The following is a 12447-nucleotide window of genomic DNA, read 5'->3' on the forward strand; positions in this document are numbered from 1 at the left end:
TATATCCCATGAGCCTCTGCAGAGTGTACAAGGGGGATATATCCCATGATCCTCCCGTTCGGGGGACTGTATCCCATCACCTCCCGCGACCGGCGGGGGCGGTATATCCCATAGTGCCCCGCGCCAGCCCCATCTCCGGGGCGAGCCGGAAGCGGCCGGGCCGGGCGGCGATGGCGGCGCGGGCCGCGCTGCTGCTGCTGCTTCTCATGGCGGCGGCGGCGCCGGGCCCGGCCCGGGGCTCGCAGGGAGATCGGGAACCGCTGTACCGGGAGTGCCTGAGCCGCTGCGAGCGGCAGAACTGCTCGGGGGCGGCACTGCGGCACTTCCGCGCCCGGCAGCCGCTCTACATGGGCCTGACAGGTACCGCCCCCCCGCGGCCATTGGTTGACGGGCCATGAGGCCACGCCCTCTCTGGGACCGCGCCCTCTCATAGGCCACGCCCAATTTGAAGCCACGCCCCCGGTGGGCTGGGGGGACTGGGAGGCGCTGGGGCCGAACTGGGAAGTGCTGGGGAGCCCTGGGCTGGCCTGGGGCTGTTGGCCCATATTGGGGCTGGACTGGGAAATGCTGGGTGATGCTGGGGAGTCACTGGACCGTGCCGCTTCTGTGCTGGGGGTCACTAGGTTGTGCTGGGGCTGGGTTAAGGGTCACTGGGTCATGCTGGTGGCTACTGGGCTGGTTTTGGTCTATACTGGGAGGTGCTGGACTGTCAAGTGGGGTCACTGGGCCATACTGGGGAGTCACTGAGCCATGCCGTGGGGACACTGGACTCTGCCAGGGGAAGTGTTGGACCAGTTTGAACATCCTTGAACTATCTGGAGGGACACTAGGCCATACTGGGGCATGCTACTGGTCACCATGGGCACGGCTGGGTGTCCTCCCAGACTGTTCAGTGATGCCCAGTGAGGCCTGGAGGGGGGGATCCCCGGTGCCAGGGGGTGAACCCCACCCACTCCCGTTGCCCACTGGTGCATACTGGGAGGCACTGGTGTGTCCCTCAGGCTGGACGTGCCGGGACGAGTGCAAGTACGAGTGCATGTGGCTGACGGTGCGGCTGTACCAGCAGGGCGGCCACCGCGTGCCCCAGTTCCATGGAAAGGTGAGGGGGGCTCCTGGGGGCGCAGGTCGGGGTCCCCCCGTGCCCTCTGACCCCCACCCTGTCCCCTCCCAGTGGCCCTTCTCCCGGTTCCTGTTTTTCCAGGAGCCGGCCTCCGCCTTCGCCTCCTTCCTCAACGGCCTGGCCAGCCTGGTGATGCTGCTGCGCTACCGGGCGGCCGTGCCCCCTGCTGCCCCCACCTACCCCACCTGCGTCGCCTTCGCCTGGGTGAGCCCTGCCTGCCCTTCAGCCCGTCCCTTTTCCCTGTCCCTTCCCTTTTTTTTCTCGGTTTTTTTTCCCCCTTTTTTTCTCGGTTCCCCCCCCCCTTCCCCCCCTCCTTTCCCCCCCCCCCTTTATTCCCCTTTCCCCTCTCCCCCGTTTTTTCCCCTTTTTTTTTCCTTTTTTTTCCCCCTTTTTTTCCTTTTTTCCTTTTCCCTCCTTTTCACCTCTTCTTTCCTTTTTTTTCTCTCCTTTCTCTTCCCTTTTCCCCTCTCCTCTCTTTTCTTTCTCCCTCTTCCCTCCTTCCCTTTTTCTCCTTCCCCTTCCCACCCCCCATTTTCCTCCCATCTCCCCCCAGATCTTCCCCATAACCTCCTGATCCCACCCAGCTCCAGCTGTTCCTCCCATCCCATTCCCAGGGCCCTCATCCCCTAAATGAGGGGGAGGTGAGGCCTGACCTGGGGGGACCCTGACCCACATCCCCCCAAATCCCAAATTTCCCCCTTTCCCAGGTCTCCTTAAACGCCTGGTTCTGGTCCACCGTATTCCACACGAGGGACACGGCGCTGACGGAGGTGAGGGACTGGCACCCCCAGAGTGTCCCCAGGCCCTGGGGGTCCTGTTCCAGCCCCACCTGGGGGGTGTCAGACCCTCCCCCCCCACTTCCCACACTGCCAGCATGGCTCAGCCATCCCAAATCCCACAGAAACTGGATTATTTCTGTGCTTCGGCCGTCGTCCTGCACTCCGTGTACCTGTGCTGTGTCAGGTGGGCACTGGGGGCACTGGGGATGGACTGGGGGACGGACTGGGGGGCACTGGGGACGGACTGGGGGGCACTGGGGCGGACTGGGAGGGGTCACTGGACCTTGCCACTTCTATACTGGCAGCCATTGGGCTGTGCTGGTTCTGTACTGGGGACTACTGGGCTGTGCTGGGGCTGCATTAGGGATCACTTAGATTATACTGGTGACTCTGGGCCATACTGGGAGGTGCTGGGCCATGTTGGGCCATACTGGGAGGACACTGGGCCATACTGGGAGGACACTGACCGTGCCCCTTCCCCACAGGACGCTGGGGCTGCAGCGCCCGGCCTTAATCAGCATCTTCAGGGCCTTCCTCCTGCTCTTCCTCGCCGGCCACATCTCCTACCTGAGCCTCGTGCGCTTTGACTACGGCTACAACCTGGTGGCCAACGCTGCTGCTGGTGAGCTGGGAGGCACTGGGATAGACTGGGAGGCACTGGGATGGACTGGGAGCTATTGGAGCTAGCTGCAGCCAGGCTGGGGAGTGCTGGGCTGTAATGGGAGCTGCTGGGCTGTACTGGGGCTGTGTCAGGGGTCAGTCAGTCCTCCCCATCCCTGAGCCCCCCTATCTCTGAACTCCCATTTCCCTAGGAATGCTCACCAAGGATCTGGGTATCCCCCTGTCTCTGAACCCTCACGTTTTCAGGGATGTTGACTGGAGGGGGCTGAGTGTCCCCTGTCCCTGAGCCCCATTTTCCCAGGAATGCTGACCATGGTCTGGGTGCCCCCTGTCCCTGTGTTTTCCCATTTTCCCAGGGATGCTGGCCAAGGGTTTGGATATCCCCCTGTCTCTGAACCCTCATATTTTCCCAGGGAAATAGGGAGGGTTGACTGGAAGGGGCTGGGTGTCCCTTGTCCCTGAGCCCCATTTTCCCAGGAATGTTGACCAGGGGTTTGGGTATCCCCATATCCCTGAGCCCCATTTTCCCAGGAATACTGACCAGAAAGTTGGGTATTCCTATGTCCCTGAGCTCCCCATTTTCCCAGGAATGCTGACCAGAGGTTGCCACTCCCCTGTCCCTGAGCCCCATTTTTCCAGGAATGCTGACCACAGTCTGGGAACCCCCTGTCCCTGTGTTCTCCTATTTTCTCAGGGATGATAGCCAGGAGTTTGGGTGTCCCTTGTCCCTGAGCCCCATTTTCCCAGGAATGCTGACCAGGGGTTGCCACTCCCCTGTCTCTGAGCCCCATTTTTCCAGGAATGCTGACCAGAGAATTGGGTATTCCCATGTCCCTGAGCTCCCCATTTTCCCAGGAATGCTGACAAGGGGTTTGGGTATCCTCATATCCCTGAGCTCCCCATTTTCCCAGAAATGCTCCCCACAATCTGTGTACCCCCTCTCCCTGCATTTTCCCATTTCCCCAGGAACGCTGACAGACTTTGAGCACCCCCCTCTCCCTGATCCCCCCCCACACTATTTTCCCAGGCCCTCTAACCGGGCTTTACATCCCCCGGGGCACCCCTGACCCCTCTCCCGGTGCGGTTTTCCCAGGAATGCTGACGGTGGCGTGGTGGCTGCGGTGGTGCCTGCGGCAGGGCCGGCGCCTGCCGCACGTGTGGAAATGCGCGGCCGCGGTGCTGCTGCTCCAGGCGCTGGCGCTGCTCGAGCTGCTTGACTTCCCGCCCCTGCTCTGGGTGCTGGACGCCCACGCGCTCTGGCACATCGGGACCATCCCCCTCAACGTGCTCTTCTACAGGTCAGTGACCCTCCCCTCCTCATTTGAAATAGGGAAGAGGGGTTCTTCATTTTTCTCAGGGGTGCAGCACTTCCCTCTGGATTTTTGGGGGGCTCTGCTGTGGTCTGGGGGTGATGTGAGGGGGAAATGGGATACTGGGGACCCCTCCTGAAATTGGGATGTTGGGAGGGGGGAATGGGATGTTTGGGACCTTCTTTGGGGACCCCTCCTGAAATTGGGATGTTGGGAGGGGGGAATGGGATGTTTGGGACCCTCTTTGGGGATTCCTCTTGAAATTGGAGTGCTTGGGACCTCCCTCTGTTTTCATGGGGTGCTGGGAGTCTCACCCTTGAAATTGAGGTGCTGGGAGCCCCCTCTTGAAATTGGGGTGCTCAGGGCCCCCTGTGATCTGTGGGGTGCTGGAAGTGTCACCCTTGAAATCAAGGTGTTGAGCACTCCATTCTTGTCCAGAGCGTGCTGGGCACCCCCTGTTAAAATTCAGGTGCTCAGGGTCTGCCTCAGTTTTCCATGGGGTGCTGGGAGCCTCACCCTTGAAACTGAGGTTGGGGTGCTGGGTGCCCCTCTCTTGCCCACATCATGCTGGGTGGGATCCCTCTTGATAATTTGGGGTGCTCAGGGCCTCCGTTGTCCCGTGGGTTTCCCATGGGATGTTTGTGGTCCCTCTCTTGCCCAGGGCATGCACAGACCCCTCCCCTTTTTAAATCAGGGTGCTGTGGCTCCCCATTCTTACCCCTGGGGTGCTGGAGGGACCCCCGTGCTGCTCCCCATGAGCCCCGGGGTTGCTGTGCTCAGTGCTGGGTTCAGAGCTCCCCCAAATCCCCCCTCCCCACCCAGCATGGGCAGCCAGGGGGGGCTGTGGCTCTGAGCCTCCCCCTCAGCCCCCACCTTATCCCCCCCCAGTTTCCTGATGGACGACAGCCTCTACCTCCTGAAGGCCAACTCTGACCTCTTCAAAGTGGACTAGAGCTGCCGGGGGGGGGGTGAAGCCCCTCGTGCCCCCCCAGGGCCCTGCCCTGCCCTGTGCCAAGTGACCCCCCGGCCCCCCCCGGCCGCAGCCTCCTGCCCCCCCCGGTTGCCTTCTGAGGTTTGTTTTTCTCCCCCATGCCCCCCCCATCTCCCCAGGGGGCTGGGAACCCCCCACTGCTGGGCACAGAGGGGTCAAGGACAGATGAGCCCCCCCAAACCCTCCCCGTGCTGAGCTGGGGACCCCCATGAGGTGACAGTGGCTGCTGGGGGACATGTGGGTGATTGGGGGGTCTGTGTGGATGGGGGGCCCTGCTGGGTGGCCCTGGCAGGGGTGGGGGGTGTTGTGTGGGTGCCTTGGGGCTGGGTGTGCCCCCTCCCGGCCCAGAGGGGCCGTGCCCCCCCGTTCCCCCTCCCCGGGTGTCTTGTGGGATGTGAATAAAGCTGAATTTAATCTGTGCCGTGCTGGGTTCTTGTCGCCCCTCGCCGTGTCCCCTCCCTGCCCCAAGGGCACCCTGTGCCCCCCCTGCCATACCCAGCCCCTGTGTCTGCCCTCCTCCACCCCCAGTGTACCCCATTCCCTTTGGCTGTCACCCCACAGTGCACCCCTTACCCCATTTCCCACCCTGCTTTCACTGTGTCCCACCCCATGTGCCCCGAAATTCCCTCCATGAGCCCGAAACTCTATCAGTGTTCCCCAACCCCCTCAGAGACCCCATATCCCACCCATCTTGTACCCCCTCACCCACCCCCTTCCTGCCCTGTCCTGCACCTCTTGCCCTTGTTCTTGCCCTCTGCACCCCCCTTTGTGCCCCGTTTCCCCCTACTGTGAATCCACCCCCCCATCCCATCCTCCCCTGCCCTGCACCCCATTTCCCACCCTCCTCTCCCCCCATTCCCCCTCCCTGTGCCCCATTTCCCTCCCCACCCCTGATCCCCCGAGATCTCCATCCTCTGTCACAACCTCCTCCTTTATTATCACCATCCCCACAACCAGCCGGGGGTCAGCAGCGCTTCCAGCCCACCCCACCCACCCTTGGGGCTGCCGGGCCGGGTGACAATTCCCGGCCTTTCCCGAGGATCCCCCTCAGGCTTCCAGCGGTTTCTGGGCGTGGGCGAAGAACACGCCGTCCACATCGTCCACGCCGGTGCGGAGCGCGGGGGGCATCGCGTAACTCCGCAGCTCCCGCAGCGCGAACCCGGCGGCCGCCAGCGCCTCCCGCACGTCCGACTCCTCCAGCGGCACCACGGGCAGGCGAGCGGGGCCCGCCAGGTAGAAAGACTCGCCCAGGGCCCCCAGCAGCAGGGCGTGCCCCCCCGGGCGCAGCAGGTTCCCCACGTGGGCCAGGGCCCGCACGAAAGCGGCGCGGTCGGGGCTCACGGCCTCCAGGCAGAAGGCGGAGAGCAGCGCGTCGGCCGGAGGGCGCAGCGGGGCCCCCAGCGGCTCCGGGCGGTGAACGTCGATGGGCAGGATCCGCCGGAGACGCTCGCGGAGACGCCGCTCCTTGTCCTGCCACGGCTCCCTGAGGGGACGGGGGAACAGGGGAAAGGGGAGGGGGGGAGTGGGGTGGGGCACTGGGGATGTGGGGAGGGGATTGACCCGGCAAACGCAGGGTGTGGGGATGGGACCAGTCCAACATACACGGGGATCTGGGAATGAGAGCAATCGGGTATCCACGGGGATGTGGGGAGGGAATTGACCCAGCACACACAAGGATGTGGGGATGGGATCAATCGGGTATCCATGGGGATGTGGGGAGGGGATTGACCCAGCAAACACAGGGATGTGGGGATGGGGTCAATCCGGCACACACAGGGATGTGGGGATGGGATCAACCCTGCACACACAGGGATGTGGGGAGGGGATTGACCCGGCAAACGCAGAGTGTGGGGATGGGACCAGTCCAACACACACAGGGATGTGGGGTGGGAGCAATCCAGCACACAGGGATGTGGGAATGAGATCAATCGGGTATTCACGGGGGTGCAGGGAGGGGATTGACCCGGCAAACACAGGGATGTGGGGATGGGGTCAATCCGGCACACACAGGGATGTGGGGACGGGACCAGTCAAACACACAGGGATGTGGGAATGAGATCAATCGGGTATTCACGGGGATGCAGGGAGGGGATTGACCCGGCAAATGCAGGGATGTGGGGATAGGATGAATCCAGCACACACAGGGATCTGGGGATGGGATCAACCCTGCACACACAGGGATCTGGGGATGGGATCAACCCTGCGCACACAAGGATATGGGGAGGGGATTGACCTGGCAAACACAGGGATCTGGGGATGGGGATCCACGGGGATTAGGAGATGGGATTAACCTGACACCCAGGAGAGTGTGGGGATGGGATGATTCTGCACATGCAAGGTTGTGGGAATGGGATCAATCTGGCACACAGAGGGATGTGGGGACAGGAAGAAGCTGGCACACGGAAGGGTGTTGGGATGGGATCAACCCAGCACACAGAGATGTGAGGGTGGAATTCTGCAGGGATATGGGGCGGGACTGTGCAGGGAAGTAAGGATGAGGTGGGCATTGACCCGGGACACACAGCCTTGTGGGGATGGGATCAATCCAGCTCACACAGGGATATGGGGACAGGGTCCTGCAGGGATCTGGGCTGGGATGCCAATTACAGATCCTACAGGGACCCAGGAACAGGATTCCACTGGGGCAAACCCAACACACACGGGGACAAAGGGGCAGGAACTCCTGGGGATCAACCAGAGGTTGGAGATCAACCAGATCAACCAACTGCAGAGATGTGGGGATGGGATCCAGGAGGGATTGATCCAAGAGCCACAGGGATGTGGGAACAGGATCAACTGGGCACCCACAGGGACATGCAGACAGGCTCCTATGGAGATCAACCCTTCATCCACAGGGATAGACAGGATTCCATGGATGTGAGAGGCTGGGATCCTGCAGGGATCCCCCCAGCATCTGCAGGGACATGGGGCTGTGAGCCCACAGGATTTGGGAACAGTGTCTGTAAGGATGTGGGGCCGTGATGCCATGGGATTTTGGTGACATGGTCCTGTAGGGATCACCTCAGCATCTGTGGTTAAACATGGCTGTGATCCCACAGGATTTGGGGACAACACCCTACAGGGGTCAGCCCAGGATCTGTGAGGAGCTGGATCAGTTAATTTTAGGGACACACCACCCTCCTCCTGGGGTCCCACAGCCCCCCCGTGCCCCCCTGGCCCCCCTACCCGCGGCCCTCGATCTTGCAGACGTGCTGGATGAAGGGGCTCCAGTCGAAGGCTCCGGGCTCGCCCCGCGCCCACCGGCCCAGCTCCTCCCGGTTCACCGCCAGGTAATCGGTGGCCACGATCTCCTCGAAGTGGTCGCAGGCGCTCAGCAGTTGGTAGATGGTGGGGCCCGAGCCCACATCGATCAGCGTCCGGCCCCGGATCTCACCTGGGAAAGGGACAGGACATGTGGGACTGGTCCCCAAACCCATCCAGGGAACTGGGAAAACCAGGGAGAGCCAGAGGAGCTCCCTGCCTCAGTTTCTCCACCCCACTGCGAGGCTTAGGGGGGTCCCCGCCGCCTTCCCCTCACCGCTAGCGAAGGTCTCGGCCAGGCATCGCAGCTTCCAGGGCACCACGAACTCCTCGGAGGAGAAGTCGGCGCGGGGCGGGAGGTAATTGTTGCGCAGGTACGCGCGGGGGTCGAAGTGCTCGTAGCCCTCACGGAGCTCGCCCGGGCTGCTCATGGCGAGGGGCTGCGGCTCCGGCCCCGCCGCCGCCGCCTTTTATCCCTGCCCGGCCCGGGGGGGCCGCGGGGAGCCGTGACGGCCCCATCCATCCAGCCCGCATCCCTCCATCCATCATCCATCCCGCCTAACGCGGTTAGCGCCAGCGCCCCGGGGCCGCGGCCGGATCCAGCCCGGAGCTGATAACGGCTCTTCCCTTCCCGGGCTGCGGGGATCCAGGAATCCTGTCCCTGTGTCCCCCCCACTCCGAGGTGTGGCTGTGACCCCTCTGTGCTGCCCCAGCCCTGCTGATGAGTGTCCCATGGGAGGAGGATGGAGGGGGATTGGGATAGGGGTAAAAAAGGGATGGGGATGGAAAGGGACAGGAATGGTGTTGATTGGGAGTGAGAAAGGATTGGAATGGGATGGGAATGGAAATGTGGAGGGATTGGAGGTGGAATGGGATGGGGATGAGAATGGGAAGGGATTAAAATGGGATTGGGATGGAAAGGCATCGGAATGAAGTGGGGTTTGGGATGGAGATGGGAAGGGGTTGGGCCCATCTGAGCTCTCCGTCACCAGTGAGCTGAGTGTGCTGGACCTCAGCCCTGCTCTGGCAGGACTCAGCACCTCCTCTGCCAGCTCCCAGTGCTCCCAGGGCTCCCAGTGCTCCCAGTGCTCCCAGTGCTCCCAGTCCTCTCAGTGCCCCCAGGGCTCCCAGTGCCCCCAGTCCTCCCAGTGCCCCCAGTGCTCCCAGTGCTCCCAGTGCTCCCAGTGCCCCCAGTGCTCCCAGGGCTCCCAGTGCCCCCAGTGCCCCCAGTGCTCCCAGTGCTCCCAGTGCTCCCACTGCCCCCAGGGCTCCCAGTGCTCCCAGTGCTCCCAGGGCTCCCAGTGCTCCCAGTGCTCCCACTGCCCCCAGGGCTCCCAGTGCTCCCAGTGCCCCCAGTGCCCCCAGTGCTCCCAGTGCCCCGAATGCTCCCAGTACTCCCAGTGCCCCCAGTGCTCCCAGTGCCCCCAGTGCTCCCAGAGCGCCCAGTCCTCCCAGTGCCTCCAGTGCTCCCAGTGCCCCCAGTGCCCCCAGGGCTCCCAGTGCCCCCAGTCCTCCCAGTGCCCCCAGTGCTCCCAGTGCTCCCAGGGCTCCCAGTGCTCCCAGCACCCCGGGATAAGGAGCAAGGTGGGACCCATTTATGGGGCTGGGGGCTTTGAAAGGACCCAAACTCTGCCTGTGCTGGAGCCGTCGGGGGTGGAGGTGGAGCACAGGCGGCTCCTGGGAGGAAGGGCCGGGATGGGGCCGGGCACAGGGAGGGCACAGGGCCTGGCGGGGGCCCAGGGACAGCGGGATCCAGAGCGGGAACAGCTAATCTGGGCACTGCGGATCCTGGCACCAGGTGGGCGATGCGGGGGGGTTATATAAGCACAAGCCCCCCCCCTCCTCACCCAGACCCCCCCAGTCCCATAAGACACCGGGTCCCTCCAGCTGCTGTGCCTCAGTTTCCCCCTGTTCTTCCATTCCCCCATCCCACAAACGCTCCCGCTTGTCCTAAATCTTGCCCCCCACCTATTTACCCCCCCAAAGAAGACGCTGCCGTGCCAAGGTAGGCGTTTTATTGCCGTACAAAGACCACGGTTTGTACAACCCCACCCCCCCCCTCCAGCCCCCCAGGGCGCCCTCCAGCCCCGGGCGGGTTTCAGCGCTCCTCATCCTCTCATTCCCTTCTTTTCGCCAGGGAAACTGAGTCACGCCGGAGCTGCCGGGAGCCCCCCGAAGGGTGGGAGCCCCCCGACCCGCGGGGTCCTCATCCCCACCGGCCTCCACGACGCCCACAGCGGGGTGGGGTCCCAGGCGAATGGGAGCCCACCCCCACCTGCCCCCGCCTTCCTGTGCCGCCTCTTCGGGGGGGCTGAGCAGACCCAGCCGTGTGGGTCCCCTCAGCCCCCCAATATCACCCTCCTGCCCCCCACCCCGACCTCCCCCAGCCCCCCTGCCTCTCTCAGCCCCGCTGGGCTTCGTGCGACAGGGAGCGGGACAGGGTGCGGGGAATGCCGCCCTTGGCGCCGCGGAGGTCCGAGGGGGCGAACAGGGGCACGGGGAGGGTGCGGGCGTAGGGCAGGAGGTGCTGGGTCAGGGGCTGCCCCAGGACCCCCAGCCGCAGCATCCCCCAGGGCGAGCGCTGCTCCAGCACCCGCACGGCCCCGCGCTGCTCCAGCGTCTCCCGGCGCTGCGTGTCCGCCTCCCGCCGGCACCACCTGGGCACGGGCCGGTGTGAGAGACCCCCATGTCCTACCGCGACCCTCTGGGGTCACCCCGCCCCGCCAGGACCCCTGGAGACCCCCATGTCCTACCCCGACCCTGGACCCCTGGAGACCCCCATGTCCTACCCCACCCCTGGAGACCCCCATGTCCCATGTCCCCGCTCAGCCCAACAGGAACCACCCCCCCGGAGACCCCCCATATTCTCCTGGCCCCTTGTGGAATCCCGGCCACCCCCAACCTCATAAGGAGCCCCCATTCATTTACAGGAACCTCTGAGACCTTCCCAATCCCTCTTGGACAACCCCCCTGGAGCTTCCCTGATCCCACAGGAACTCTCAGAAAGCCCCAAGACCCCCTGGAAACCTCATAATTCGGGACACTTGGAGCCCCCTCACAACCCAAAACCCCCATGGAAACAACTGAGTTTGGGACCCTTGGGCTGCCCAAAACCCCATCAGCACCCCTGGAGTCTCCTACAGCCTCAAACCCCCACGGAAACCCCCAGTTTTGGGACCCTTGGAACCACCCCACAAACCCATGAACACCCCATATTTTGGGACCTTTAAGAGCCTCCCAAAACCCTATGGAGATCCCACAATTTGAGACATGTGGAGCTCCCCACAAGCCCACAGAAACCCCACATTTCAGAACCCTCGGAGCCCCCCACAACCCCAATCCCCACAAAAAAAAAACCCAAATCCTCCAGCACCCTGTACCCCCTGTGTCCCCAGAGCCCCTCAGACCCCTGGCAGCCCTTGGCTGTGCCCTCACCCATCCTCGGGCCGGGTCCTGAGCTCCAGGTCCAGCCACTCAGCACTGAAGGTCTCTCTCCGCCCCACGTCCTCCTCCTGGACAGAGCAGCCCAGGCGGGCTGAGAGCAGCCCCTTGGAGCCCCCCATCACTCCAGGGCCCACCATGGTGCCGTTTTCCTCACCCTCCCGTGCCCGCCCGGCTTTTATGGCCCCGCTGGGGCTATTTTGGGACACGCCGCTGGCACCGGGCGCTGCCAAGGGGGGGGAGCGGGGGCGGTGGCACCTCGGACACGTGTGTGGCACCCACCGGTGTGTCCCCGCCCTGCTTCCCGCCATGGGGATGTGGGGCTGACCCTGCCAGCAACGTGATGGCACCGGCAGGACCCCCCTGGCACCTGCCCAGGGCACGTCTGGCCTTTCCCTGTCCCCCCCACGGCGCTGGGGTGCCACGTGCCACCTCTGTGCCATCCCAGTGCCACCCACAGCGGCCGCACCGCTGACCTCAGAGGGACATTGGGGTCCTTCCCTGGGTGTCCCCCCCATAAGGACAGGGGTTTGGGGCTGTAGGGACCCCCAAATGAGCTGTTTGTAGGGCCAGCAGCCAGGTGACAGTGACCCAGGGCTCACGTGGACGTGGCTGGTGACAGAGAGGACATGGGGGTCCAGCCCCCCCAGCTGTCCCCAAGCATGAGGGTCCCACCCCAAGGGGTGAACCCAGGGTTGGAGGGACAATGGGGACAGCTGGTACAGACAGAAATGCTCCAGCTCCATAGAGCTGCCAGGGCCACCACGGGGTGGGGGACAGTGCCACCCACAGCCAGTGACCCAAGGACCCTGGAGACCCCACCCTTGGGTGCTGGGGGGGCTTCAGGGTGACCCCACTCCCACATCTGCCCACACCCCTTTGATTCACTGGGTGACAAAAGGCCACACGGGTGACACGGAGCTG

The 12447-nt window shown here is 63.8% G+C and overlaps 3 protein-coding genes across 3 annotated transcripts; 1 reads left to right on the forward strand and 2 right to left on the reverse strand.

The window, feature by feature from the left end:
• Positions 1–170: 170 nt before the first annotated feature.
• PGAP3 (post-GPI attachment to proteins phospholipase 3) lies at positions 171–5235 on the forward strand (the record flags this gene model as incomplete). The annotated part of the gene is made up of 8 exons (XM_083877389.1): positions 171–360; positions 1002–1099; positions 1172–1324; positions 1828–1890; positions 2022–2083; positions 2385–2521; positions 3614–3818; positions 4719–5235. 8 exons carry the CDS (start codon positions 171–173, stop codon positions 4780–4782), a joined length of 972 nt encoding a protein of 323 aa, XP_083733515.1. The 3' UTR covers positions 4783–5235.
• A 499-nt stretch (positions 5236–5734) lies between these two features.
• On the reverse strand, positions 5735–8514 carry PNMT (phenylethanolamine N-methyltransferase). The gene is made up of 3 exons (XM_083877406.1): positions 8360–8514; positions 8008–8215; positions 5735–6304 (listed from the first exon to the last, which is right to left on the reverse strand). The coding sequence occupies exons 1-3, from the start codon at positions 8511–8513 to the stop codon at positions 5869–5871; spliced, it is 798 nt and encodes a 265-aa protein (XP_083733532.1). The 5' UTR covers position 8514; the 3' UTR covers positions 5735–5868.
• Positions 8515–10157: 1643 nt separating this feature from the next.
• Positions 10158–11680, reverse strand: TCAP (titin-cap). Its single transcript, XM_083877613.1, has 2 exons — positions 11518–11680; positions 10158–10739 (listed from the first exon to the last, which is right to left on the reverse strand). The coding sequence occupies exons 1-2, from the start codon at positions 11661–11663 to the stop codon at positions 10484–10486; spliced, it is 402 nt and encodes a 133-aa protein (XP_083733739.1). The 5' UTR covers positions 11664–11680; the 3' UTR covers positions 10158–10483.
• Positions 11681–12447: the final 767 nt, after the last annotated feature.

This window comes from Zosterops lateralis (assembly GCF_965231275.1).
Source record: "Zosterops lateralis genome assembly, chromosome: 24".
In the NCBI taxonomy this organism is placed as follows: Eukaryota; Metazoa; Chordata; class Aves; order Passeriformes; family Zosteropidae; genus Zosterops; species Zosterops lateralis.

What these genes read in the sequence shown, in the direction of transcription:
- TCAP (XM_083877613.1), bottom strand. Translation starts at nt 11,663, where the DNA reads ATGGTGGGCCCTGGAGTGATGGGGGGCTCCAAGGGGCTGCTCTCAGCC. An exon ending in AGGACCCGGCCCGAGGATGG is followed by an intron (nt 10,740 to 11,517) that starts GTGAGGGCACAG and finishes GCCCGTGCCCAG; the next exon opens with GTGGTGCCGGCGGGAGGCGG.
- PNMT (XM_083877406.1), bottom strand. Translation starts at nt 8,513, where the DNA reads ATGAGCAGCCCGGGCGAGCTCCGTGAGGGCTACGAGCACTTCGACCCC. An exon ending in GGCCGAGACCTTCGCTAGCG is followed by an intron (nt 8,216 to 8,359) that starts GTGAGGGGAAGG and finishes TCCCTTTCCCAG; the next exon opens with GTGAGATCCGGGGCCGGACG. An exon ending in TGCAAGATCGAGGGCCGCGG is followed by an intron (nt 6,305 to 8,007) that starts GTAGGGGGGCCA and finishes CCGTCCCCTCAG; the next exon opens with GGAGCCGTGGCAGGACAAGG.